Here is a 27,799-nt window from a genome sequence, read left to right as displayed (position 1 = left end):
CCGTTGGTAGGTGTTGTCTCTAGGCGTGTGTGCAAATCAACCTACCCTGGAAGCATCTGGAACAGCTAAAGATAGCCACCTAGTCAAGGGGCCGGCGCCTCCACAGCCCACCCTGGGCTTGAGCACAGAGGGGACCTGGTGTCCCAGGAGCGTTCTGTGGCCGGTCAGGAACTGCTCCTCCACTCCGGGGGCTCCACCCACACGTGGCCTCCCGCTTTGTGGTCTCCCTCTTCTGTCCTGGGGCGTGGCTCCCACCCTGCGGATCCCTGGCCTTTGCAGGAGAGAGGAGAGGACACGGGGAGGACGGTGACTCCCTAGAGCTGGGCCGTGGTGAGGGGCCAGGAACTTTGGGGCATGAACTGGTGAGTCCCTGAGCAGACGCTGCCTTCCTGCAGCTGCTGTGGCTCAGGGCCCCTGCAGAAACTTCTGAGCCCCTGCGTCTGGGGAGTTCCTTCCGGAAACTGCAGTCCCCAGGCCCATACGTGGGGCCGCAGCCAGGTGACTGGACTGCCCGCAATCTCTGGGCAAGTTGGGTGCCCTGGGACACGGGGGAGGGACCGCCACCCTCTGGGACTTGGGGGAAGGACCGCCACCCTCCTTGGGGCCTGCGTGGCTTCAGGAAGCCTCTTCACGCTTCCTCCAATCCGTTTCGCCAGAGCCTGCGCTGGGGGAGCCTTTGGAGGAGCAGAGAGGCGATGAGGGGACACCGGTTTATTGAGCAGCAGAGCTGGGGGGCAGGGGTGGAGCCAGGTCTCTGGTCAGCAGCTACATTGTCAGCTCCTGCAGGAAGCGCACAAAGAGGGGGTCACGTTGTGTGAGGACACAGCGGAGACGGCAGCAAGGCGCCTGCGAGGGGGCCGGCCACTCACCATGATGGCGTTGACGATATCGCTCTGGTTGTCCCTCAGGGCCCGCACGGCCTTGGCCCTTGACACGTTGGCCTGCGCCATCACCAGCTCAATGTCCCGAAGCTCCAGCCCTGTCTCGTCCACCTGGAGCGGGGCAAGCAGGGAGGTGCTGCTGTAGCGGTCCCCTCCGCCGGGAAGGGGCCCCCAGGCGAAGCTGCCCCCCTTCGCGGGGCTGGGCCCTGTGCCCCTGGGCCTCACCTCCTCGTCCTCCTCCTCCTCTTCCTCCTCCTTGCACTCTGGCCTCACCCTCGGCCCAGGCGCTGACTCGGGGACCAGGGCGGAGGGCTCCGAGGGCACCTTGAACTTCTCAGCCGCAGCTCTGTGCACCTGCTGGGACAGGTCCTCGATCTGCAGCACAGAGCACGGCCGTCAGCCGAGCCCACGCCCCCGGCCCCCGGCCCCTATCCTCCACCCCGCGCCCACGGCCGGCCGGTTGGACCTTGGCCTCGCCGAAGACCACGTAGGTGTCCGAGGCCGGACTCTTAAAGACGTCAGGCTTGGCGATGACGAAGAGGATGTTCCTGGACTTCTGGATGGTGATCCTGGTGACGCCCTGGATCTGTCGTAAGCCCAGCTTGGACATCGCCTGGGGGCACAGCGGTCTCAGGCCCGGGCCTCAGCCCCAAAGGTCCCCGGTGGGGGCCGTGGGACGGGGAGGAGCAGGCCCGGGGGGAGGCGGCACACCGCCGGGGTCACAGGGGCTCTGCCACCGACTCCCGGGGACCCGCTGTGGACCCTCCCAGGTGCCCCCGCGTGTACAAGAGGGCGTCGGACTCGGGCTGAGAGGCCACGTCCGCTGACAGCGCAGGCCCGGTTACTTGCACGAGGTGCCCCGTTACTGCCTCTACCCGGCGGCCCCTGCCAGTGGACCTCGTCGGCCATGGGCTGGGAGGGGCCCGTACGCAGCCAGCCCGTCCTGGGTGCTTGCGGTGCTGGCCAGCCCGCTCCCTCGCGGGGGAGCAGGGTCCCAGCAGGGCCCCAGCCCACCTTCCGGGCCTTCTTCTCACTGCGGCTCTGCTTGACTTTGGTGACGGTCTCCTCGCTCCCGCCGCCTGCCGGGGCCTGAGGAGCAGAGGGGTCTGAGCACCCGAGGGTGGGGCGTGGCGCCCTCCCAGGGGTGCGCGTCCCCCCGCGGCTGGGCACCTGGGCTGGGCACGGCGTGGTCTGCGGTCCCGAGGGGTCTTGCTCCTCCAGCTCGGCCGACGACTCCCCGTGGCTGTCCGAGTGCTGGCCGGAGCCCGGAGCCTGGGGTGAGTCTGAGGACAGGGGAGGTGTGAGGATGGCCTCCGCCCTGTGCACGGGGGCCTGGGGCGAGCAGCTCTGGCTCTGCGCCGGGGGGTGGCGTCCCTGCCCCTTGCAGCCCCCGGCTCAGGACACCGCTCCAGCCTGGATCCCCCTCACCTTCTTCCAAACTGTCCTGGTCATCCTGCTCGGCGGCTGGGAGCCCTCGAGGTCCGGCTGGGCTCCGGAGCCCGGAGCCAGGAGGCACTTGGCAGGGGGGCGAGATCCTCGAGGCCAGGTCTTTGGCATGGGTAGCCCCCTTGGGGGCCGCCTTGGGGCTGAGGAGGGGGGAGTGGGGCGGGAGGCTGACCTGCCCGGCCCCGGGGGGGTTCTTGGTCCCTGAGAAGGCAGCCACCGCCCGCTGGGCTCTTGCCCGTGGTGGTGGGAGTCCCAGGGAGCCCAGGGGCTCCTCGCCCTCCCCCAAGTCTTCCCCGGGGACCTGGCAAGGGCAGGGGGCAGGGGGTGCCGCGGGGGGCGGGACTGTCTGCATGAGGGCACCAGGAGCAGGGGACTCAGCGCCCTGGATGCCGTCTTGGGGTGCACTGGGCAGGCCCCCCGTGGGGCTTTGTGGCGGCTGCGGCGGGGAGGCGCCGAGGACTCCCAGTGCTGCCGGGGCCTGCTCTCCGCTGTGCGGGCCCCGCACGGGCTCTGGCCGCCTTGAGGGCAGCGGAAATGCCGGGGCAGGATCTTTGGGGCAGCTCCCTCCCCGCCTGGGTACAGCCCTTGATGGAGACTCCGGGCAGGAGCCCAGCCCAGCCTCTGAGGCCACAGCCACGGGAAGCCTGGGCCCCAGGGTGGCCCTTCCCTCCTCCACTGGGCTTGGGGGCCCCACCTGGCCAACCTCCAGGCTGGCAGCAGGACATGCCTCTGGGCTGCCGACGACTGCCTTTAGAACTCCACGCCCCTGGTTCTCAGCTCCCAGGGCCTCCTTTAGGGGCGAGCTGGGCTCAGCTCCGTCACCCCCATGCACACGGGCATCAGGACAGGCTCTCCGCTCAGGTGCCAGAAGGCCCTTGGCTACTTCCTCCCCACTGGAGTCAGGCTCTGGGGGACCTGGGGCCTCCGTGGCAGGCTCAGGTGCGTCTGGGGCCTCCGTGGCAGGCACAGGTATGTCTGGGGCCTCCGTGGCAGGCTCAGGTATGTCTGGGGCGTCCGTGGCAGGCTCAGGTGCGTCTGGGGCCTCCGTGGCAGGCTCAGGTATGTCTGGGGCCTCCGTGGCAGGCTCAGGTATGTCTGGGGCCTCCGTGGCAGGCTCAGGTGCGTCTGGGGCGTCCGTGGCAGGCTCAGGTATGTCTGGGGCGTCCGTGGCAGGCTCAGGTGCGTCTGGGGCCTCCGTGGCAGGCACAGGTGCGTCTGGGGCCTCCGTGGCAGGCACAGGTGTGTCTGGGGCCTCCGTGGCAGGCACAGGTGCGCCTGGGGCCTCCGTGGCAGGCTCAGGTGCGCCTGGGGCCTCCGTGGCAGGCTCAGGTGCGCCTGGGGCCTCCGTGGCAGGCTCAGGTGCGCCTGGGGCCTCCGTGGCAGGCTCAGGTGCGTCTGGGGCCTCCGTGGCAGGCTCAGGTGTGTCTGGGGCCTCCGTGGCAGGCTTGGAAGGGCCTGCATCTCCGTCCAAGGGTATCCGAGCATCTGCAGCTGGCTCCAGGACACCCAGATGGATCTGATCCAAGGCCAGAGAGTCTGAGCCTCCAGTGTGGTCTGGGTCCCTTTTCTCAGGCGCTGGCCTCAGTTCCAAAGTCTTGCCTCCTTTCTGTTGGGCTGTGGTGGCCATGGGCTCTGTCCCTAGGGTGTAGCCTGTGTCAGCCTGCAAGGCCTGAGGGCTGGCCTTGGTGGCAGATCCTTGGCTAGAGGGGAGGCCTGCATCCTGCAGGGGCAGGGGTGCTGTCAGGGCCACTTCTTCCGGCTGGGGCTCAGGGCTGGCCTCAGAGGCAGATCCCTGGACTGAGGGGAGGCCTGCATCCTGCAGGGGCAAGGATGCCATCAGGTCCACTTCTGACTGGGGTTCAGGGCTGGCCTCATAGGCAGATCCCTGGACTGAGGGAAGGCCTGCATCCTGCAGGGGCAGGGATGCGGTCAGGTCCACTTCTTCTGACTGGCGCTCAGGGCTGGCCTCGGAGGCAGATCCCTGGATCGAGGGAAGGCCTGCATCTTGCAGGGGCAAGGATGCCATCAGGTCCACTTCTGACTGGGGTTCAGGGCTGGCCTCGGAGGCAGATCCCTGGACTGAGGGAAGGCCTGCATCCTGCAGGGGCGGGGATGCGGTCAGGTCCACTTCTTCCGACTGAGGCTCGGGGCTGGCCTTGGAGGAAGATCTCTGGACCAAAGGGAGGTCTGCATCCTGCAGGGGCTGGAATGCTGTCAGGTCCACTTCTTCTGGCTGGGGCTCAGGGCTGGGTTCGGAGGCAGATACCTGGACCGAGGGGAGGCCTGCATCCTGCAGGGGCAGGAATGCTGTCAGGTCCACTTCTTCCAACTGGGGCTCAGGGCTGGCTTCAGAGGCAGATCCTTGGCCAGAGGGTAGGCCTTCATCCTGCAGGGGCTGGGATGCTATCAGGTCCACTTCTTCTGGCTGGGGCTCGGGGCTGGTCTCGGAGGCAGATCCCTGGACCAAAGAGAGGCCTGCATCCTGCAGGGGTGGGGATGCCATCAGGTCCACTTCTTCTGGCTGGGGCTCAGGGCTGGCCTCGGAAGAAGATCCCTGGACCAAAGAGAGGCCTGCATGCTGCAGGGGCAAGGATGCCATCAGGTCCACTTCTTCTGGCTGGGGCTCAGGGCTGGCCTCGGAGGCAGATCCCTGGACCAAAGAGAGGCCTGCATCCTGCAGGGGCAAGGATGCCATCAGGTCCACTTCTTCTGACTGGGGCTCAGGGCTGGCCTCGGAGGCAGATCCTTGGCCAGAGGAGAGGCCTGCATCCTGCAGGGACAAGGATGCCATCAGGTCCACTTCTTCTGTCTGGGGCTCAGGGCTGGCCTCGGAGGCAGATCCTTGGCCAGAGGAGAGGTCTGCATCCTGCAGGGGCAAGGATGCCGTCAGGTCCACTTCTTCTGTCTGGGGCTCAGGGCTGGTCTCGGAGGCAGATCCCTGGACTGAGGGAAGGGCTGCATCCTGCAGGGGCAAGGATGTCATCAGGTCCACTTCTTCTGGCTGGGGCTCAGGGCTGGTCTCGGAGGCAGATCCCTGGATCGAGGGAAGGCCTGCATCCTGCAGGGACAGGAATGCCATCAGGTCCACTTCTTCTGACTGGGGCTCAGGGCTGGCCTCGGAGGCAGATCCCTGGATCGAGGGAAGGCCTGCATCCTGCAGGGGCAGGGATGCCGTCAGGTCCACTTCTTCTGACTGGGGCTCAGGGCTGGTCTCGGAGGCAGATCCCTGTACCAAAGAGAGGCCTGCATCCTGCAGGGGCAAGGATGCCATCAGGTCCACTTCTTCTGGCTGGGGCTCAGGGCTGGCCTCGGAAGAAGATCCCTGGACCAAAGAGAGGCCTGCATCCTGCAGCGGCAAGGATGCCATCAGGTCCAATTCTTCCGGCTGGGGCTCAGGGCTGGTCTCGGAGGCAGATCCTTGGCCAGAGGAGAGGCCTGCATCCTGCAGGGGCAAGGATGCCATCAGGTCCACTTCCGGCTGGGGTTCAGGGCTGATCTCAGAGGCAGATCCTTGGCCAGAGGAGAGGCCTGCATCCTGCAGCGGCAAGGATGCCGTCAGGTCCACTCCTTCCGGCTGGGGCTCAGGGCTGGTCTCGGAGGCAGATCCTTGGCCACAGGAGAGGCCTGCATCCTGCAGGGGCAAGAATGCCATCAGGTCCACTTCTTCCGGCTGGGGCTCAGGGCTGCTCTCAGAGGCAGATCCTTGGCCAGAGCGGAGGCCTGCATCCTGCAGGGGCAAGGATGCCGTCAGGTCCACTTCTTCCGCCTGCGGCTCAGGGCTGTCCTCGGGGGCAGATCCCTGGCCAGAGGGGAGGCCTGCATCCTGCAGGGGCAAAGATGCGGTCAGGTCCAGTTCTTCCAGCTGGGGCTCAGGGCCGGCCTCAGGGGCAGATCCCTGGCCAGAGGGGAGGTCTGCATCCTGCAGGGGCAAGGATGCCGTCAGGTCCACTTCCGGCTGAGGCTCAGGGCTGGCCTGGGGGGCAGATCCCTGGCCATAGGGGAGGTCTGCATCCTGCAGGGGCAAGGATGCCGTCAGGTCCACTTCTTCTGGCTGGGGCTCAGGGCTGGCCTGGGGGGCAGATCCCTGGCCATAGGAGAGGTCTGCATCCTGCAGGGGCAAGAATGCCGTCAGGTCCACTTCTGGCTGGGGCTCAGGGCTGGCCTGGGGCTCAGATCCCTGGCCATAGGGGAGGTCTGCATCCTGCAGGGGCAAGGATGCCGTCAGGTCCACTTCTTCTGGCTGGGGCTCAGGGCTGGCCTGGGGCTCAAATCCCTGGCCAGTGGGGAGGTCTGCATCCTGCAGGGGCAAGGATGCCGTCAGGTCCACTTCTTCCGGCTGGGGCTCAGGGCTGGCCTGGGGGGCAGATCCCTGGCCATAGGGGAGGTCTGCATCCTGCAGGGACAAGGATGCCGTCAGGTCCACTTCTTCTGGCTGGGGCTCAGGGCTGGCCTGGGGGGCAGATCCCTGGCCATAGGGGAGGTCTGCATCCTGCAGGGGCAAGGATGCCGTCAGGTCCACTTCTTCCGGCTGGGGCTCAGGGCTGGCCTGGGGGGCAGATCCCTGGCCATAGGGGAGGTCTGCATCCTGCAGGGGCAAGGATGCCGTCAGGTCCACTTCTTCTGGCTGGGGCTCAGGGCTGCCTGCAGCGGCAAACCCCTGGCCTGTTTCTTCCTTCAGGTTCTGCAGAGAGTCGAGGCCCGCCTCTGCCTTCGAAGTCTGGGGCTCTAAGCCTAAGGCAGCGCCGCGTCCCTCCTGCAGGGACTGAGGTGTGATTGTGGCAACAGGTGGTGCCATGGTGGAGCCTGCCTCTGCTGCCCAGGCCTGAGGGGTCACCCCAGTGAGGCCTGGGGCTTTCTGTGGGGCCTGAGGGGCCATAGCAGCAGCGGACACCTGGCCTGGAGCGGGGCCCACCTCGGTTATATCGGAGATGGGTTCCTGGCTCTTGGCAGCCCGGCCAACCTCTCCCTCGGACACCCCAAGAGTGGGCTCTGGGCCCCAGGAGGCGGCCTCACCAGGGCTGTCCTGGAGCAGGGTGGCGGGCTGTGCGTGGGGCTCCCCGCTGTACAGTCTCTCATCATCACCCCCCGCATAGGAGGCCGAGTCGGGGTCAGAGGAGGCGGCCGAGGTGTCATCTCGGAAGGCGAAGGCCTCGTCCACGCCCTCAGTGATGGACAGGTCGGACAGCGACTGCAGGGAGGACGCGAACGTGCTGTCGTCCTCGCCCTCCCCGGCCAGGTCCCCTCGGGGCAGGGGGGCCTCCTGCTCGTCCTCCTCCTCCTGCTCCTCTTCCTGCCCCTCCGCCTCTTCCTCGGGGGGCAGCGGCGTCACCTCTACAGCCTCCACCTGGAAGATGAGGCTGCCCTGGAAGGGCAGGAGGGACGCAGGGATCATCGGGTCATTGGCCAGGAAGTCCAGCTCGAAGAAGTGGCCCTCCTGGCCCCAGGAAGAGCTGCTGTCTGCCGAGAGGCTGGACTCTGGGGACGAGGTGTCCGGGGTCCCGGCAGGGGGCAGCTCCCTCTCATCGGCCACAGAGCCAGGTGGGGAGAAGCCCCAGCCTGAGGGCACGTCCAGCCCTTCAGCCGGGGCCTGCAGGCTCACGGAGCAGGATGCGGACGAGGCCCAGCTGTCCCCGTCCGCCGTGATGTAGGAGCCTGAGGGCGAGGCTGGCGGCGAGTCCCCCAGCTCAGCCTGGGCATCTTGGGCATCCCTGTGGGGCCCGGGGCCAGGGAGCAGGGTGGAGGCTGTCTCGGTCGGGGTGGAGGGAGGGGTGAAGTAGGAATCGGAGTCTGGGGCAGGGAAAGGCACAGGAGGGTCACCCTGAGAACACAACTCGGGGGGTGGGTTCAGGCTGGCGTGCCCACCCTCCCAGTCCCTGAGCTCTGGCAGGGTTGCCCTGGGCAGTGGGGGTGCCCGGCACGTCTCCTCGCCCATCACAATCCGGGGCTCCAGGGAGGCTGGGAGAGGACCTTCAGCAGGCCGAACCTCAGGGGGCCCCGGGCTGGGGCCGCCCTCTGCCTGGACTGCCCAGGCCGAGGGGGCGCGTCCCGGCCCTGCATCCCAGCTGGCTCCGTCAGGCGGGGGCCGGGCACCCGGCTTGCTGGGCAGGAACGTGAGAGCCAGGGCACTGGGCTCAGGGCTCAGGACACAGTGCTCCAGCTGGTCCCCCCTCGGGGTGGTAGCCGCAGCCGCATCGCAGGACAGATCTGTGGAGAGAGAAGGGCGTGAGAAGGGCAGGCATCTTGCCTGAGAAGCAACTCCCAGCCTGCAGCCGTCCCTCCCTCAGACGGGAGTTGAGCACAGGGCTGGGGGCCTGCGGGGGTGGGTGTCCGCTGAAAAGAGAGGTCACGAGAGGGAAAGGCAATTGCTGTGCCTGGGGGAGGATTTCCAGGAGTTCTGACCACGGTGAGCAGCTTGAGGTCTGGCTCTTCTCCGAGACGCTCAGTAAAGATGAGACCAGCTCCCGTCGCCTCGGACACTAGCCTGCTGACTCGTTGCCCGTAATCTGCGCTGCCTCGGCCGGGCTTGCCAGGAGAGGCCTGCTCATGACCCCCCAGGTCAGTGAGCCCCCAGGGAGTAGGAGGCCTGTGCTCCACTCAGCTCTGGAACATTCCAGATCTCACGCCTGCTGTGAAGTGGGGCTCTTGCTTCTCTGCCTCATCTCTCCCCTTTCCTCGCCGCCCGCACCCGAGGCCAAGCTGTCGGGGACTCCCTGGGCTCCACCCCACCCCTGTTCCCCGAGCTGGCACGTGCACGAGGGGAAGCAGGGGCCACGGCGTGCGGTCCTCAGGCAGGACGTCCCAGCTCAGCCAGAGGCCGTGCTGGCAGTGGTGCTGGCCCTCTGGGGGAGCAGAGGCGGCCCTGCCCTGCCCTGTATGCAGCCGTTGGGGGCTGAGAGAGCGTCCAGCTGAGTCTCCACGATGGCAGCCACTCCGCAGGGCTGGCAGGGCTGGCCCCCTCTGCCAGAGACATTTGTGGGGCGTCCCACGGCAGTGGACAGGGGCTGCCCAGGCCCCGGCCACATTCTCTGGAGGATTCCTGTTCTACCATGCTCACCCAAGACCTCCCACAAGTACATCTCCTGTGCCTCAGCTTTCAGTCTGCAAAGGGGAGTGTCTGCCAGGATTAGAGGGGAGCTTACGCAGGGGCAGCCCCCCCGCCCAGGTTGCCCATCGGCTGCAGCAGTGGCAGAACCTGGGCCCTTGGGCCACACTCCTGGGGCCAGGGGGTCCTGAGAAGGGGGTCCTTTGGGTCCACTGGAGTGTGATGAATACCTAACCCCTGGAGGTGGGTGTGGCAGGCAGGGCTGGGTGCTGGAGACCAGGCTCTTGGCAGTGAGCCTGGTGTGGTACCCCTCTGCACCGCACTGGACTCCTGGGCCCCAGGGCAGCCATAGGGTGGAGCTGGGCCAAGGGGGCAGAGGAAGGGAAGCCAAAGGTCATAAGGCTTTTGTGCCTCATCCAAGGTCGCCAAACAGTCCAAGCAGAGCCAGCCCCACCGCACTTTACCGGACCCAGAGGGAGGCCAGGCCCCTGGACCCAGCCCTGGTTTCATCCCCAGGGGACTTCTCACCCACAGTCAGGTGCCCTTGGCCCTCCCGGAGCCTCACATGGCTGACCTCCTGCCTGGTGGCCATCCCTGGCTGGTTTTTCCAGGCCCAGGCAGATTCCCTCCCACACTTGCTGACTGAGTTTCTCCAAGGATTCGGGCCTGCACTCCAGGGCTACTGCTCCCCAGGCCATGCTCCCCCAGGGCCTCCCACATTCCAGACCTCAGCCGGCAACTCCAGCTTCCCCAGGCTCCAGCTGCAGCCCTGTTCCTCCCTCCTGAGCCAGGACCAGTCGCCAGCCCTGAGGCGGCTCTCAAGCATCTGGAGGGGCGGATGCCCCGCGCATCCCCAGTGGCCGGGGTGCAGTTGACAACCCACAGCCTCCAGTCCAGAGCTGCAGGGGCCTCGAGGCCCCCTGCTCCCCTCAGACAATGGGGCGCGGCAGGGGGCCCTGGCGGGGAGCGCACGGAGCCCTGGACGGTCGAAGGCCTTCAAGTCGCTTCTGGCTCCTGGAGGACATCCCTGCTCCACCCCGCCCTTCCCTGCAGTCCTGAGTGGGAGACAGGGCTGGGCTAGGATTCCGGTGCCCGGAGGGGCAGGGGACCAAGGAAGGGGACGGAGCCGGGATGGAGAAGGGAGAGGGACGGAGAGAGGGCGAGGAGCGGAGAGGAAACGGGGACGGAGATGGTACGGGGACAGGGACGCCGAGAGAGGGGTGGAGAGGGGACGGGGACGACGGGAGGGGTTGGCGGAGACACTCGCAGGCGGGAGAGCCCCGCGGCCTCACCTGTGCGGGGCCCTGTTCCGCCCGCCTCCGGCAGCAGCAGCTCGGCGCGGGCAGCTTCCCCCGGCATGGCCTGGCCGTACGCCCGTCCCTCCGTCCCCTGTCTGTCCGTGAGTCCGTCCCGCGGAGCCTGCGCGGCCACCGCCCCTCGGCCGGGGGGTGAAGGGGGTCAGTGGATGACGTCAGCGCCGCCCCGCCCGCCCACCGCCCCGAGTGAGCGTGCGCGGGCGCGCCAGGCACTGCGGTGCGCCGGGAGCGGAGGGGGTGGGACAGCCTCCTTCCCTCCCCATACCCCACCCCGGCTGCACTCTCCACCCGCGGTCCGCGGCCCCGCCTTTCCCGCAGCATCACCTCTCCGCCCCCACTAACGGGAGAGGGGTTCAGGGCCAGTCGGAGGCGTCAGCCCTTAGCCGGGTCGGAAAGAGGCAGAGGGTCGCCAGAATTCGGCGTGCGGGGCCGGGGGGGTGTTGGAGGTTCTGGGGGGCCGGGCGCTTTGGGGGAGGCGGCGGCGTAGTACCCCTGCTCGAACTCCCGGACCCCAGCTGCCCGGGCAGGGGTCCCCAGCCTAACCCGACGCCTCCATCCAAGAGGAGAGCTGGCGCCGCAGCTCCTCACTGATTGGCTGGTCCTCGCACGTCGGTCTCCGTGGCAACCGCCTCCCGGCTCTATGGCAACCAGAGCCGGCTGGCGGGAGCGCAACAGGGAAGGTAGCCCCAGCGGAGCTCCGGGCTGACTGGTCCCCGGGGCTCCCCGCAGCTCAGCGCTGTCCCACCCTTCAGCTCTCGGGCAATGGAGGGAAGATGGAGAAACACGCCTTCCTCCATTCTCAGCAACCGCCCCTGCCACACCCCCGAGGACGCAAACCCTCCCCGAGCTCTCCGGAGATGCGCCCTTGCTTCCACGCAGGCCCGCCTGCACTCAGATTCGCCGAGCATCCGCCCTGTGCCAGGCTCCGGGAGACAGATGAACATTGTCACCACCCCAGAGATAGACGGGGGCGGGGTCAGGTAATCAGAGCGGCCATTGTTGCGGAGGGAGTCTCCTCCATCTTCAATCTTCTGTTGGCTCTACCCCAGAGCCCACGGAGCCAGGGGCTGCCTGCTGGGCATCTCCCCGGTGCACCAGGCACCAGACACATCATGTCCCAATCTAAGCCCTGCATCTTGCATCCCTCTCTGTCACTGGAAATCTATCCATCTATCCCACTGGTGGGGGACTCCTCTTCTTCCTCCCTTTCCTCCACACCCATCTTCACCCTCTTGGGTCTTGGAAGCATCCAAGAGTTTCTAAGTTGCTCCTTCAGGGAATTCCCTGGTGGTCCAGTGGTTAGGACTTGGCACTTTCACTGTTGGGTCCCGGGTTCAATCCCTGGTAGGGGAACTAAGAGCCCACAAGCTGCGGCACAGCCGGGAAAAAAAAAAAAAAAAAAAGTTGCCTCCTCCTAAGGCCCCTTTCTCATCGCCTCAGCTGAGTCCTTCATAAGTCTCACTTCTCTGCCAACCCCTATGGCATGAGCTCGTCTCCCTGCTCCTCCTGACTAACCGAAGAAAAATGCAGGAAATTAGAGACCACCAAAACTGAACTCTCAAAGATGAAAAGAGGAAGGTGAGCTGGTGAGGGACCCCAGGACTGGAGCAACAGCAGAGCAGCCCACCCAACAGAAGGGGACCCAAGCCCGGCATTTCCTAACCCACCCCTCCTCCCCACACACAGCTGCTACCAGGAGGAGGACCAGGTATTCATCCTCATGTGGACGGGAGTCTGTCACGATTCTAGGGAGTCTGGCAGAACTGGTACGAAGATCAAGGGAAGTCTCCTGATATGGGGCCAAGGGAAGCACATTCCTCCCCGCACCGTGCCCCACCTCACTCAGGCTCCTGGCCCCCACCCAGAGACCCCGTCCCCAACCCAAGTCACAGGATGGTCCAGCCTAGGAAGTGCCTCCCACCCATTCGAGAGCACCAGCAGGGCCCAGCGGCATGAGACCAGCACAGTGCAAGAAAGCCCCTGAATGTTATACTGTCCTTAGAACCGCAGGCCGTGAAAGCAGCCCAGGACCTGCATCTTGAACCCAAACAGGATGACTGCCTGCTAAAATTAAAAATTTGAACATAATAGCCTGTCTGGGATACAATTAAAAAGAAAAATCACCCATCACACCGGGGAAATCAGGGAAGAACCCAACAACCAGGAAAATCACATCTAGAAGAAGAAAAATTTTTAAGAAACACAGAACTGAACTGAATGAAGATAAAAATACAAAATATCAAATTATGTGGTGTGCAGGTAACAGTGCTAAGAGGAATATTTACAGCACATCAGAAAAGAGGAAAGGTCTCAAATCAATCATCTAAGTTCCTACCTCAGGAAACTAGGAAAAGAAGGGCAAAATAAACTAAAACAAGCAGAAAGAAGGAAATAAAGTCAAGAGCAGAAATCAATGAAACTGAAAACAGGAAAACAACAGAGGAAATCAATGAAACAAAAAAGAATAGTTCTTTGGAAAATTGATAAAATTGCAAGATGGACAAAAATAGAGAAGACACAAATGACCAGTATGCAATGGGGGCTATGATGGTTAATTTTATGTGTTAACTTGATTGGGCTTAGGGGTGCCGTTAGCCCGTTAAATGCTATTTCTGGGTGTGTATGTGAGGGCATCTCTGGAGATTAGCATCTAATTCAGTAGACTGAGTAGAGATCCGCCCTCACCAATGTGGGTGGGCATCAGCCAATCCGCTGGGGTGGGGTCAGAGAGAAACAAAAAGATGAAGGAATGGTGGATTCACTCTCTCTTCTTGAGCTGGGATGTCCTTCTCCTACCCTCGGACATTGGACTCCAGGGCTGATACCAGTGACACGCCACCCCACACCCCTCCCCGTTCTCAGGCTTTTGCAGTTGGACTGAATTTATACCAATGACTATGGTTTTCCTGGTTCTCCAGCTTGAGAAATGCAAATCATGGGACTTTTTGGCCTTCATAACTGCAGAGCCAATTCCTGTAATAAATCTCCACTTACATTTTTCTCTCTCATATATTCTGCTAGCCCTGTTTCTCTGGAGAATGCTGACTAATAACAGGGCTACAGAGTCTGAGGGCATTTCAAGGATACTAAGGGAATGCTACAGACAACTTAATGCTCATAAATTCAGCAACTTTGAAGAAACGGACAATTACTTGAAAATTGAAATCTACCAAAAATTCAAACAAGATGAAATAGATAATATGAATAGTCCTAAAACCATGAAAGAAATTGAATTTGTAACTTAAAAAAAAGCTTCCCCAAAGAAGTCTTTAGGCCCAGATAGTTTCACTGGAGTTCTACCAAGTACTTAAAGTAGAATTAACATCAATTTTAGACAATCTCTTTCACAAAATATGAGAAAACACTTCCTAACTCATTTTAGGAGACAAGAAATACCCTGATACCCAGACCACGCAAAGATAGTACCCAAAACAAACAAACAAAAACTACAGACCAATATCTCCCATGAACATAGGCACAAAAAAATCTAAAATATAAGCAAATCAAATCCAACAATGTATAAAAAGAATTATACATCATGACCAAGTAGAATTTATTCCAGCTATGCAAGGGTGGTTCAACACTTGAAGATCAATGTAACCCACTACACCAACAGACTAAAGAAGAAAAATTATATATCAATTGATACAGAAAAAGCATTTGACATAGCCCATCAGCCATTCAGATTAAAAAAAAAAAAACTTCTCAGCAAGTTAAAATAAACTTGATAAAAATCATATACAAAAAAGCCTTACAGCTAACATCACCCTTGGTGGTGAAAGACTGAATGCTTTCTACGATTGGGAACAAGGCAGGGATGCCTGTTCTCAACAGAAGCTCCCCTCCCCTGCCCTTTTTTCAAACAGTACTGGAAGTTCTAACCCCTGCAATAAGGCAAGAAAAATAAGTAAAAAGCAGATGGACTTCAGAATGAAAGCATGAGGAACTCCACTGACCAGCTCCCCAGTGAAAACTGGTGAAAATTATAAAACAGGCAAACATTTAAAGCTCCTGGAAAGGGTCTGAAGGGCAAATAGGTGAAGAAATAGCTATTCAAGATCTATGCTGGGAATTTCCTGGCGGTCCAGTGGTTAAGACTTTGTGCTTCCACTGCAGAGGAAGTGGGTTTCCCCCGGCTGGGGAACTAAGATCACACATGCCACGTGGCACAGCCAAAATAAATAAATAAAAAATAAATAAAATAAATCTATGCAAATTTACAAAGAAAGCAGAGTCTAGAGTATTTGAGAATCCACCTTGTGCAGAGTGGTGCAGCCAGAAACACAGGGCCCCTCACCCCCTGCCCCTACCCTGAGGGGATGAAGGGCTTTGGCACTTCTTATCCTGCCCCCAGATACCCGCTGCTGGAGCTGAACCCCAGGCAAGTGTGGCTAAGAGGCGGGGCTCCCTTCTGTTTAGCCCCCACTTGTGGGAGAGAGACTCTACTTCACCAAAATTTAGAAATTTTGTGATTCAAAGGCCACCATCAAGAAAGTGAAAATATAGCCCACAAAATGGGAGAAAATATTTGCAAGTCATTTATCTGATAAGGGACTTGTTTCTAGAATGTATTAAGAACTCTTACAACCCAATAAGACAACCTAATTAAAAACTGGACAAAGGATCTGAATAGGTATTTCTCCAAAAATTCTATGTAAATAGGCCATAAGCACATGAAAAGATATTAGTCATCATGGAAATGAAAATCAAAACCACAATGGGATAGCACTTCATACCCACCAAGATGACTAGAATAAAAAAATTAGATAAGTGTTCCGCATCCCTAGCCATTAGGCGAATGCAAGTGAAAAGGCATCACTCCGTACCCACCAGAATTGCTGCAGGAATCCCTGAGAACACCAAGGGCTGGCAGGGACGTGGGGAACTTCACTGCCCCTCACATTGCTGGGGGGACTGTAGCATGGTACAGCACCCCCGGCAAACACTGTGGCAGTTTCTGAAACAATATATAAATCCCATACGACCCAGCAGCTGTATTCCCGGGCACTTATCCCAGAGAAATGAAAGCTTAGGTTTACACAAACACCCACACACAGGGCTGAATCAGTCTAACAGCAGTAGCAAGGAAGGACCTACTGGATGAAACGCCACAGAACGGTGCCTGTGAAGAAACCCGATATCTAAAGGTTATATACTGTATGATTCCTCTATAGAACATTCTCCAAGTGACAAAACAGAAGTGGAGGACAGGTTGGCAGTTGCTGGTTAGCTGAGAACAAGGTGGAGGTATGAGCATAACGGACAACATGAGGCGTCCTGGTGGTGATGCACGTGTCCTGCATGTGGACCTTTATTCCCACCAGTGTCCTGGCGTGACATGTGCCAGCGTTCTACAAGATGTCACCTTTGGGGAAACTGGTAGGGGCACAAGGGACCACTGTAGTTTCTTACAACTGCAGAGAACCTGTTAAAGTATGTCAGATAGAAGCCAGAGATCCTGGTGAATAGGACGAGCTCCTTCCTCAGTGGGAGCTCCCAGAGGCGGCCCCCCCACCCAAACTGGCTCAGCACCCACACGCTTGTCCATACTGGCCCTTCACTTTGGAGTGCCCTCCCTGCTCCCTCATCTTGCCTGGGCTTGGAGTCAGCAGCTTCAGAAAGCCATCTTGGCTGCTCTTCTCTCTGGGTGAAGAACCCCCGCTAGCCTGTGCAAATGACAAGGACCCATGTCCTGTGAGCTGGTGCCCTATGGTTCCCCCTCTACCCCGATGCCTGTGTGACTCACTTTCTGAGGGACCGCTTTGGAGGGAGCGGGGAACAGCTGGGATTGGGGCCCACAGGGGCGAGATGGCCCTTCTCCTCTGCTCAGCTCCACTCACACCAGCCTCTCTCCACTCTGTACTGCTGGAGACACATGACACTGCCCTGTCCCCAGCAAAGTCTCCTGTGAGGGACTGGAAGAAAGCCTATTTTTTTGGCCATGCTGCGTGGCTTGTGGGATCTTAGTTACCCAACGAGGGATTGAACCCTGGCCCCCAGCTGTGGAAGCATGGAGTCCTAACCACTAGACGGCCAGGGAGTCCGGAGAATGCCTATTTCTTTCCAGCATCTGGGGGCGCTGCTGCTGGTGTGGTGAAGGGGCCCGGGCTACACAGGCAGATGGTTCCCACAATGGCAGCATGACACCACGGCACTCTGGTCCGGGTGTAAGGATAGCAAAGGGTCTCTTCTGGCCCCAGCGTCAGTCAAGTGCACGCCCATCTTCTACTCAGAGCCAGTGCCTCCTGAGTGACTGGCCTCATGCCACGTGGCAGTGTAGGCCGTCAGGGTCCCTCACTCACCCAAGAGCATCGGATGGGAGGGGACCTCCCAGGACGACTGTCATCAGTAACCACACCATGATTAGAACCCCAAGCCACGCACTGAAAACCCAACTGGCCTCCCCTCGGAAGGTCCTCGTGCGCCGAGGTTCAGCACTGCAGGACTCAGCCTGTGCTGGGGCTGACTGCCAGCCCTGAGCAACAGGCCAGCCGTGCACGAATGTACACGAGAAGGGTCCTCCGTGGCTGGCAGAGAAGCTGGTGCAGACAGGCAGCTGATTAAAGATTTATTACCCATGAAAGAACGACCTGCCACTCAGAGATGCTGGCCACCAGCCCACTTCCGGCCAAGGTCCCGCACTGAGGTTCGTCCTCGAGCGTGCCACCTCTGGCCCACCCAGTGCTCGTGGTGAGGCCTCCAGGGGAGTCCGGCCCCCTGGGCACAGAGTCCTTGCTACGGGACAGGTTACTTGGCCAGCTCCTCCGCCACTGCTTTGCGCATCTTGTCCTTGAGGTAGGCGCTCTTCTGCCATTCAGACTTGAGTTCCAGCCACTCATAGTATGGGACCTGGGGAGGCAGGAGACAAGTCAGGGCAGGCGGGGACCCTTGTCCCACCTGCTGCCCTGCACACCACACCCCCGGCCTCCAAATCCCGAAGGAAGAAGCCCACGGAGCTGCTGCAGCATGGGTGGGGAAGAGACCCTGACTTGGTCAGTGCTCAGAGCTGCAGGGGCCCACGACTACACGGGACCAAGAACAGCCTCTAGATTTTAAAAGTTGTACCAAAAGCAAAACAGAAAGCTCAACAGGAGAGTCACTCATGCGACTCTCTGAGCCCTTACAGGACAGCCTGCTCCCGTGGCAGAAGTCTCTGCAGTGAAAAGCTGGAGCCAGGCCCCAGCGCCGGAGCACAGCAGAGCCCTGGATGAGGCACACGTTGGCACTCAGACCTGGGCACCTGGCTGGTCTTACCCCTCCTAAGAGGCCCTGGCTGTGGAGGTGGGAACAGTGCCTACGGCATCAGATACTTAAAAGCTGTGTGACGCTGGGAAAGATCCAACACCCTTTCAAGCTTCCCTCTTCTCACATGTGAAGGGGGAATCCCAACACGGCTGACCTCCAGAGCTGGGGTCTGCGTGAGCACTGACTCCTCCTATCACCCGACTGGGCCGGGGGCTTCTCCCTGTGCAGTCACCGCCCACCCAACAGATACTCACATCGACCAGCAGGAAGCCGGCGGCCAGCAGGTGGCGCCGGGCCATCACGAAGCGCCCCAGTAAGTCTTTGCTTCGGCTGTTGAAGTTGGGGAACTCCCAGCGCAGGAAGGCCAGCCTGCAGGGAGAGGGGCGCTGTGGGTGCTGACAGCTCTCCCAGGCCCCTGGAGGGAAGAGGAAATGCTGAGGAGCCAAGTGCATGTGGCCCCCAAGGGTTGTGTGGTTGCTCACCTCTTGGCCCCCGGGGGTAGTGGCTGGCTGCCAGAGGGCAGGGCGAGATGAGGGGCCACAAAGGCCCTCAGGGGCAGGAGCTGGCTGTCGGTGTCCAGCAGCACCTCAGCATCTAGGGAGAGCACGGAATGAAAATGTGTTGGGGACTGTCCCTTGGCGTCCAACTGGGCTGACAGCCCCGCCCCTACAATGGATGAACAGAGACCCTGGAGAGCAGAGGGGGCAGGTTTAGAACAGTCCCCCAGGTGGGACTGCTGGGAGGGGGAGGGGGAGGGGGAGGGGGAAGGCCCTCACCCAGAACCCAGCCATACTGTGTGGCCACCATGAAGCTGCCCTTGTCGGCACTCTCCAGCAGCCCCTTCAGCGTCTCCTGCAGCTCCTTCTGCAAGGGGGTCACCTTCCTGTCAAGGGCTGAGGGCCTGGGGACCAAGGCTGAGGCTGGCAAAAGGGGGCCCGTGTACTCGGGGTGCTCCAGCTGGGCAGTGGCATTGATATGGAGCAGCTTCTGGAAGGTGCTTTGATCCTTTGGGGACTCGCCACCTAACAGGAAAGGATGGAGAGGGGAGGGGCTGGTGGAGGGCCAGGAGGAAGAGAATGGAGGGACACGGGGGCCAGGTGGGAGAGCCAGAGGCACCCCCTCACCCAAGTCTCACCCAAGACTCTGGGTCAGGAGCAGCGGGAAGCGGGTTTGCCGGTCACCCACTAGGAGCGGACAGAGGAGCAGATGCTGGGTGAGCCCGGGCCCGCCCGGTCTCCCCGATGGTGAGCGGAGCCCCAAGGCTCCCAGGCTCCCTCCTGGCTCAAGGCTGGGGCGGTACTTGGGATGGGGCGGGGGGCGGGCGGGGAGAGGGATGCACAGTGGGCTTGCCACCACCCAGGAGAGGGAGGAATACCCCCCACCGCTCACCTAGAAACTGGGTGTGAAACTCAGGGTGGAGCACAGCTTGCAGCTCGGCCTCCAGCGCCTGCTGCAGCACACACAGGGCCCACACCACGTCCACCTGCACGGCTGGCTCCAGGCCCGCCAGCTCTGACCCCAGCTTCTCATGCACCTGGGCAAGGACGGGGTGGGGTGGGGAAAGCAGGTTTGCTCAGTGGCCGCAGGCATCCCTGGGCAGGCAGCAGCTGGAGCTGCCTTATGACCTGGCCACGCTGAGGCCCAAGGGGGTGATGGGGAGCAACGTTGGCCAAGGTGCTCTTGGTCAGGCTTGGGGCACCCCTGGTGGAAGGTACCAGAAACCCTCCTCATCCCTTAGGCCCAACCTGGACAGCAGCTGGGTTCCCCCCGCTGCCCCTCCCACTGGCAGGGACCTATGGCACAAAACCACGTCTCCTGCACAGGGGACGTATTTCTGGCCCTGATAGGAGTTAGAGATTATGAAAGAGGAAGCAGCTGGCCGGCTGGGGCAGTGCCCACCGCGGGGCCCTAGGGTCATACCCAGTCCACTCACAGGACGCTCTCACCCCTGCAAGTGGATTGAGGTCTCTGAGCCCCAACAGGGCGTTCAGGGAGCACTAGGAAGCAAGAGCAAGGGTCCCCCAGCCCTACTGCACAGCGAGCCGTCGGATGCACTCCTGACCCTTGGCTGCCATGCTGGGTTTTGCGTGTTTCGTCCCTAGACAATCCCTGGGACGCCTGGCTCTAGCCACTCCCTCCACGCCCCCATGGCAGGCCTTCTTCCTTACTGCCTACCTGGGGCCCCTCAGCACAAATCCGGTCTCTTCCCTCCCTCCCACTCAGTCCCGAGCTGCTCCGAGGAGGGCTGAGCATCCGAGGCACGGGGAGTGTAGGAGCTGGGGGCATGAAGACTGTACCAGGCTGAAGAACGGGTCCTCCCGTTCTGGGTGGAAGTTCACACGGGCGAAAGCCAGGAGCATGTTGTACAGGTGTGGCAGAGTGATGCTCTGGGCTCTGTCCAGGACGTGCTGGGCCGGTCAGGTAGGACAGAAAGGCCGGATGAGAGGGGCCCGGTGGCCAGTGCCCCGTGCAGACCTGGCCCTCCCCCAGAGCCCATGAGCTCCTAGCCCCAAGGGGTAATTTACACAGGGCAGTGGTCAGAGGGCCAGACCCTATCCTCCCAGAGGCAATCACACACACAAAAGGCCGCTGACGACAGCTTTAGAAATACTCCTCAGCCTACAAACACAGTTTCAACCTGTTGCACATAAACCGAAGTGCAAACATCCTCTTTCTTCACAACTCCACTCTGGGGCAGCTGGAAGTTTAGGGAGAGTTCTGAGTGGATTTTCAGCCTCGCTGTCTACACTGCTCCCCACACAGCTACCCAAAGACAAACAAAAACTCCTACAAAGTTTGGTGAAAGAATGGAAAAAACCGTTTTCAACTACATTTTCTTTCACTACTAAATTGTATCATTTCTCTCCAAAAAAGCCAGAATAAGGACTCCATGTTTGCCACCAGGAAGTGTTTCCAGGCCAGAGGGGCCTCCCTGATGAAACGACCAGGGAGCCGGCTAAAGCAGGGGGTCAGGCACAGAAGGCCCTCAAAGCCAGGCCTCAGGTCTGCACCCCAGCTCACCTGGGCAAAGGCCTCAAACAGGGGCAGATTGAGCCACTTAAGGAAGGCAAAGGACTTGGTGCAGCGGGCCACCTCGCTGGACGTCAGGCTAGGAGTGTGGGGCAACAGGTCTGCAGCCAAGCGCTGGAACACCTGCGTCTGGTGGAAGCCGAGTTTGCCTTGGGGACAGAGCCCGAGATTTAACTGGTGAGGACTGGCAAGCCACCCTCAGGCCCACCCCGCCACCCACCCTGGTCTCAAGGAGTAAGAGCTTGGTGTCTGTAACCAAATGTATCCCTGAGGCCCAGCAGAGAGGATCAGGGCCCATGAGTCACAGTGTTTCTGTGGCAGCCTTTTAGGCCAGTGCCCGCCACGGGTGAGGCAGGCACCGAATTTGACACAGCTGCGGCCAGAACTCAGCCCCCGCCCCGCTCTGCTCTCCGTGCACAGGGCTCACCATAGGCGTAGGCCAGGTCCAGGAGGATGCCTTTCGTCAGGGGGAAGGGCTTCTGGACCAGGTGGTAAGAGATGGCCCGCAGCAAGGGCACCGACCGCCGCTTCTGAGCTGCCAATGTCACCAGCACCTTCCGCAGCTCCTCAGGGCCAAACTGCTCCACCAGCTCCAGGCACTGTCAACCACAGCCGGCAGGGGTCAGCTCGATGGCCCGAGGGCCAGGGGTCCCATGCGGTGCAGGCCCTGTGAGACAGTAACTGGGCCTGAGCTTACTAAACACAGGCCCCATCTGTGCAGGGCCTGCCCCCATTCCCACCCCAGGGAGCCCCCAGACCGGGGCGCCATGTCCGCAGCCAAACTTATCCCCAGGTCCCAGGGCAGGGGACCCGGGGCCCATGAGCTGCGGAGCTTGCTGTGGCAGTCATCTGGGCCAGCCCCCGCTACCACGGGAACAGGGGCTGAATTTGACTTGACTGCAGGGCTGGGGGTGGAGCGGGGGGGGACAAGCGAGGTATCTCTAGGAAGCACTAGCCAGAGGCTGAGCCACTGGGGTGGCCCAGGACACACTTCAGGAGCTGCCGGCCATGCCACCTCCAGGTTATGTGCAAGACGCATTTTGGAGGGAGACAAAGGACTGGGGTTCAGGCTCTGCACCCCCTGGATCCTCAGAGGAGCCAGTGGGTGCGGAGAGCTGCCTGCAGCTGTCTGAAGCGCCAGTTCCTCCAGTGTCATGCCCCCGACTCCGGACAGAAGCTGCCAGGGCTCTCGGTCCCAGTACCTTGTCCTCCAAGCGGGTCATCAGAGACTCGGAGAGGAGCCCCGTCTTCATCATCATGGCCACCACCATGCGGCTGTCATCGATTTCTGCCCAGCGCCGCTCCAGGTGCACAAGCAGCTCAGCCAGCAGCTCCCGGGAGCCCTGCTCCTGCATGTAGGTGGCGCTGGACTCGGCCAGGAAGGCCAGGTGCTTGTACTTCAGCCTGCGCATGCGCCAGCGGACCTCCTGCTCCACCGATCGCAGCTCCTTGGAGGTGGCGGGAAGTCCCAGCGCATAGAGGCTCCGGAGCAGCTTCACGAGGGTCCCATGCCAGACTGCAGTTATCTGGGCGGGGGGACACAGGCAAGGTCACACCTGGGACCCTGCTGACCCTGTGCTGTTTCAGAGCAGGCCAAGGCTCTGAGCTGGTGGCTGCCTCCCTAGAGGCAGCTCCCCACCTGTCATTTTAACGGGCGCACCAGGCTGCTCCTCACAGCCTGTCTGGGCCAGCAGGCCCACCACAGCGCCCCCTGCAGGGCGTGTCTCCAGGCCTCAGAGGAATACGGGGGCCACTCACGGAGCCCTCTGGTCCCGCCCCCAGGGAAGGCAGTGTGCGGTAGCTGAGCAGGGCTCTGTTGTCTGCTGCGCTAAGGCTCTTAACTCCGCCACTGCAAGTCTCCTGAGCCCTCATCTGTGAAATGGGGCTGCACTGCTGAGAGGGGGAGCTGAAATCACACACACGACGTGAGGGGCAAACAGAAAAGCTGTTGTTGTGTGAAAGGCCGGGCAGAAGGAGAAAAGTATGCCCTCATACTTGGGACCTCCCTGGCGGTCCAGTGGTTACGACTCTGTGCTTCCACTGCAGGGGCCGGGTTCAATCCCTGGTTTGAGGAACTAAGATCCCACAAGCTGCGTGGTGCAGCAAAACAAAAAAAAAAAGTATGAATTTGATCTCAGTATCACATGAGCCCCCAGTGGCTCCTGCTTTGTCTACAGATTTCCCAGAAGTAGGAGGGCTCTTTAAAAGAAATCTTGTTTACCACTCACGTTTCTAAATACTTTGTTCCTGGTTCATTACTAGCTTGTAATTTTGTTACAATGTAATTTGTTACAATATAATTTTGTGATTGTAATTTTGTAATTACAATTTTGTAATTTTGTTCCAAACGTCCAGTCTTGTCTCTAAAGCTTACTTCAATTTGTGTGTAAAATGTTCAGTGAATAACTAAAATTATAGTCTTAGAAAAAGAAGGGATCTACTTAATTTTTGAGTAATAGTCTCAGTAAGAAGTAAATCTGTACTGTGACCCGCACACACACACTTAACTAAGACAAAAAGTTCCACGAAACACTTCCCTTACTACATGTGAATTGTTTTCTACATTACTCTATTTCATTAAAAACACTTGGCCACTTCTACTACACTTTCATAACCTACAGTTTGAAAAAATTCATTTAATGTGACCCCTTCCTTGAGCTGTGAGTCTCCTCCTCATCATCCCTGACAAGTGGACACAGGGTCTCGCCCTTCTGGAGCAGCCAGGGTGAGGGTCTGTACCTCTTTGCCGCGCCCCAGGCCCTCTGGCTCCAGCAGACCCCACGGAGCCACGGGAAGGGTCTGCATGAAGGGAGTCCTTCCTCACACGGAACACAAACTGGGTAGAGTCCTGCCCCCAACCCCTGCCACACACAGGTCCCTTCTCTCCACACTCCACCTTTAAGCACCTGATCAGATAACGCCCATGGCCAGCTCAAGTTTCTGAGATCCTCCGCTAATCACCCCTCATCTCCTCCAGCTTCAAGAGTGTATCCCCCATCAGCCAGACACTGAGTGGGGGCTATGCAAGCCAAGACTGCAGGGCGAGGGGGGAAGCAAGCCCCCGATGCACTGAGAAGAACCGTGCTCGATCCTTGTGCTTCTATTTACTGTGTCTGCATTGCTTGTCTGTAAGATGAGGACAGAAATATTCACCTAACAGACCTGCTGTGGGGATTAACAAAAGAGAAAGCAGACCTAATTGGGAAGGAAATCCAAAAAAGAGTAGTTATATGTATTCGAATAGCTGATTCACTTTGCTGTACAGCAGAAACTATGGTGTAAAGCAACTATATTCTAATAAAAATTAATTTAAAAAAAAGAGAAGAAACACATTAGAGTACTTTGGAATCTATAAAATGAAAAAATACCACAGGACGTGGAGGGCCTGAACACACAGCGGAGCTCCTGTCTACACCCGGAAAGTGACTGGATGCTTTGGACTCCGGGGCCTCTGCTGTTTTCTGCTTGTTGAACCTGCAGGAAGGGCTCTCGAACCCACCTGGCTGTTGACAAGATGGAGAAGTTGCTGAAAGCGGGCATCCTGTAGAAGCAAGGCTTTGTCTTTCGGCTTCTCAGACAGCAGGCGAGAGAGCTGGATGAGCGTGAGGGCAGCGTGGTTCTGGTGCAGACAGTGACCGCCACCCAGAAGCTCCAGGAGCTCCTCTGGCCTGGTGGCCTTCTCGATGAGCTGGTCCACCTCCTGGCGCTCAGGGTAGGGAGTAAACACCTGTTCCTTCTCCACAAGCTCTGACAAAGGACCTGGGAGGCGGGAGCTGGATGAGGTAGCCGAGGAAGTCAGAAGCTTCTGGGCTCCCCGGGCGAGTCTGAGCTGGCCAACCGGGGACACGGCAGGGGCCAGACGGGTGGCCTCCCTCAGGAGGCACGTGCATCGCTTCACCAGCCGAGCAGCCATGGCGGCCTGGGGGGCGGGGAGAGAAGCCTCCTAGCAAGTGACTCCAGAGCCCTGAAGAGAAAGAGGACAGAGAAGGGAGTGGTGCAGAGGCAGTTCCCGACTTCCAAACACAACAGAAGAACCAGATAAATGAAAGGGAGTCACAAGGACTTCCCTGGTGGTGCAGTGGTTAAGAATCCGCCTGCCAATGCAGGGGACACGGTTCGATCCCTGGTCCGAAAAGATCCCACATGCCATGGAGCAACTAAGCCCACGCGCCGCAACTACTGAGCCTGCGCGCCACAACTACTGAGCCCGCATGCCACAACTACTGAAGCCCGTGCGCCTAGAGCCTGTGTTCCGCAACGAGAAGCCACCGCAATGAGAAGCTCACGCACCGCAACAAAGAGTAGCCCCCGCTCGCCGCAACTAGAGAAAGCCCGCGCGCAGCAACGAAGACCCAACGCAGCGAAGAATAAAAAAATTAAATAAATAAATTTATTAAAAAAAAAAAAAGAGTCACAGCCACACTCCCCATAAGCCAGCCCAAACCTCTCCTTCCTGACCGACCATGCACATGCAGCGGCGTTTTCCGAAGCAAAAATCTCAGAGGGCTTCTGTTTCAGTACATAATACAACCAAATATCAAGACTTAGGAGCAGCACAGCTTGGGCTGGAGGGTTTCCAGTCCTGGCTGTAGAATCACCTAGGGAATGGTTCAACACCTCAGAATCCCAGGCCCGACCCAAGACCTCTTGAGTGGGAGTCTCTGCACACAGGGCTTGAACTGCGTTCCCCCCAACCTTTTTTTTTTTTTTTTTGAATTTATTTATTTATTAATTTGTTATTATTATTTTTTTGGCTGTGTTGGGTCTTCGTTTCTGTGTGAGGGCTTTTTCTAGTTGCGACAAGCGGGGGCCACTCTTCATCGCGGTGCGCAGGCCTCTCACCATCGTGGCCTCTCTTGTTGCGCTCCAGACGCGCAGGCTCAGTAGTTGTGGCTCACGGGCCCAGTCACTCCGCGGCATGTGGTATCTTCCCAGACCAGGGCTCGAACCCGTGTCCCCTGCATTGGCGGGCAGATTCTCAACCACTGCGCCACCAGGGAAGCCCCCCACCTTTTTTTTAATTTTTAAAAGTACGCAGGATTAAAAATTATTGACTTATGGAGACAATGAGACAGAATATTTTCAATAAGACTACTCATGGAAAACCCTGGACATATAATCCATATATACATCCCACAGCTTCTGTGGATATTATTTTAATACTTATAGACGTGTGAGTGAGCCTCCCCAAACCAACCTACACTATTACTCACCGACCTACTAAACACACACACACACACACACACACACACACACACACACATGCTTTCTAAGAGCAAACCTCCTGAACCAATCATAAAAAGCACTTCACAACATGGCCCAGAACTATCTTCCCAGTTTTACCTCTTTTTCCTCCCTGGAACACACCCTCATTCTAAACAGGCCTTGCACTTTCATTACACCTTGGCAGGTCAGGGCAAGACCTACTGCCTCGTTATTTTTAACCCCCTTTCACAGGGCTCGGAAAATCACCCCCCATCTTCCCGCACCCAGACAAAAAACGTAACCTCCTCCAAGAATGTTACATATCCTGATGCAGCTGCTTTTAACAACTCTGTCCTGCTCACCAGCGTGAATAAATGACCTGGGTAAGGCACACCGCCGGGGCACGATAGAAGGCGTTATAACCTGGGCCTCCCTCCTGCCAAAGCACAGAACGTGTTTGACCTTCGATTTCCCGTAACTTGGTCTGGGACATTTTATTTTTACGTGAGCTCACTGTGGCAGCTGTAGAAAGCTTAGAGTAACTGTACATAAAGCAAGAGACTCAGAGAGGGGGAACACCGACCCAAGCGTAACATCCACCATCCACAGAGCCCCAACGGCGGGGAAGCACTGAAAACGTTCCCGACTAAAGACCGTCCTACGAGCTAGCGAGGAAAACAAGTTCAGAAGCCCAACTGGGATTTGTGGAAACACCAACCCAGAAGTTCGGCCCTCAGACGCAGAAAGATAACGACTTGCACGAAGGCCAGCCAGCGACAGCGCGGAGGACCAGTGCGGGGCTCGCAGGCCGCCACGCGGGACCTCGGAAAAGGGGCGCGTGCGCACGAGCAGGCGCGGGTCTGAACCGGGCCCGCCCCCACCACCGTGCCCCCCGTCCCCCACCCCTACCCCCTGCGTCCCAGCGCGCCCTCCCGGTCTCCTCTCCCGGCCACGCCCCCATGCCTTCAGGACCTAAGCTCCTCAGGACCCTCTTTCCCCGGCCCGGAGACCTACGCCGCCGCCGCCGCCGCCGCCGCCGCAAGCGCCCCGCCTGACCTCCATACGCCCCAGCACAGCCCTCGGCCCACGCTGCGCGGCGCGCTCTTTTACGTCACTCAGCGCGCCGCCGGAAGCGAGGCTCGCCGCCCGCCGCCCAGCCGGAAATCAGTCCCGGTTCCTTTTTCCGGTTGGGGCGGTGTTCGCTCAGGGCGCGGACTAGATGAAGTGAAAGGCAGGTGTTGAGCAACTTCGGAAAAATGGGAGGGGCGGTGGGGAAGAATAAAGTGTCCAGAAACGGAGGCTGGGAGGCCTGGGCGCCCTCTGGTCAGTACCCAGCCCTCATTCGGAGTATAGGAGGCGACGCTTTGTCGTCAGTGCGTGCTTCCCTCCACCTTCCAGCCCCGTGCCTTACCCGCGGGCTTCTCACAGCCTCTAGAGAAGCCCCGGCTGTAGACTGCCCAGGGCTGGGCTGTGACACGCTGGGAAGGCCTCTCAGCACAGGTGTGCAGAAATGTAGGCACAAATTGCCTAGATCTTGCAGTTTTTCCAAAAAAGAATCTAGGATTCTGGAATTCTATGTGCAGTCTCTTGACTTTTAAATATTGACGTTTACTTGTAAAAGAAACTGTGGGGTA

At 59.7% G+C, this 27,799-nt stretch overlaps 2 protein-coding genes and 1 long non-coding RNA gene across 15 annotated transcripts in view; 1 reads left to right on the top strand and 2 right to left on the bottom strand.

Moving 5' to 3' along the window:
* Positions 1-692: 692 nt before the first annotated feature.
* NACAD (NAC alpha domain containing) lies at positions 693-11,116 on the bottom strand. 3 transcript variants are annotated; one of them, XM_082400197.1, is made up of 9 exons: positions 10,662-11,115; positions 3,022-8,531; positions 2,310-2,499; positions 2,052-2,164; positions 1,896-1,970; positions 1,348-1,494; positions 1,107-1,256; positions 870-992; positions 693-780 (listed from the first exon to the last, which is right to left on the bottom strand). In XM_082400197.1, the coding sequence occupies exons 1-9, from the start codon at positions 10,726-10,728 to the stop codon at positions 766-768; spliced, it is 6,390 nt and encodes a 2,129-aa protein (XP_082256323.1). In that variant the 5' UTR covers positions 10,729-11,115; the 3' UTR covers positions 693-765. The 3 variants fall into 3 exon arrangements, with proteins under 3 accessions (XP_082256323.1, XP_082256322.1, XP_082256321.1); XM_082400196.1 differs by having other exon boundaries at positions 2,310-8,531; XM_082400195.1 differs by having other exon boundaries at positions 1,896-2,164; positions 2,310-8,531; positions 10,662-11,116.
* A 6,124-nt stretch (positions 11,117-17,240) lies between these two features.
* On the bottom strand, positions 17,241-27,289 carry TBRG4 (transforming growth factor beta regulator 4). Of its 9 annotated transcripts, XM_082400222.1 has the most exons (13): positions 27,138-27,244; positions 26,468-26,601; positions 25,803-25,918; positions 24,460-24,924; positions 22,163-22,486; positions 21,388-21,559; positions 20,952-21,109; positions 20,228-20,338; positions 19,320-19,464; positions 18,707-18,952; positions 18,413-18,524; positions 18,185-18,299; positions 17,241-17,534 (listed from the first exon to the last, which is right to left on the bottom strand). In XM_082400222.1, the coding sequence occupies exons 4-13, from the start codon at positions 24,871-24,873 to the stop codon at positions 17,433-17,435; spliced, it is 1,899 nt and encodes a 632-aa protein (XP_082256348.1). In that variant the 5' UTR covers positions 24,874-24,924; positions 25,803-25,918; positions 26,468-26,601; positions 27,138-27,244; the 3' UTR covers positions 17,241-17,432. The 9 variants fall into 9 exon arrangements, with proteins under 9 accessions (XP_082256348.1, XP_082256349.1, XP_082256347.1 ...); XM_082400223.1 differs by lacking the exon at positions 25,803-25,918 and having other exon boundaries at positions 26,468-26,598; positions 27,180-27,269; XM_082400221.1 differs by lacking the exon at positions 25,803-25,918.
* The window catches only part of LOC309632572, a 102,111-nt gene continuing 101,591 nt past the window's right edge, over positions 27,280-27,799 (top strand). For 2 of the 3 annotated variants that reach the window (XR_014246982.1, XR_014246983.1), the window contains exon 1: positions 27,280-27,396. This is a non-coding gene — a long non-coding RNA (uncharacterized lncRNA). The remainder of the gene's footprint in view (positions 27,397-27,799) is intronic. The other variant, XR_014246981.1, reaches the window with a different exon arrangement.

This window comes from Balaenoptera borealis, assembly GCF_965194805.1.
Source record: "Balaenoptera borealis genome assembly, chromosome: 7".
Taxonomy (NCBI): Eukaryota; Metazoa; Chordata; class Mammalia; order Artiodactyla; family Balaenopteridae; genus Balaenoptera; species Balaenoptera borealis.
This window is presented reverse-complemented; position numbering and strand designations above follow the sequence as displayed.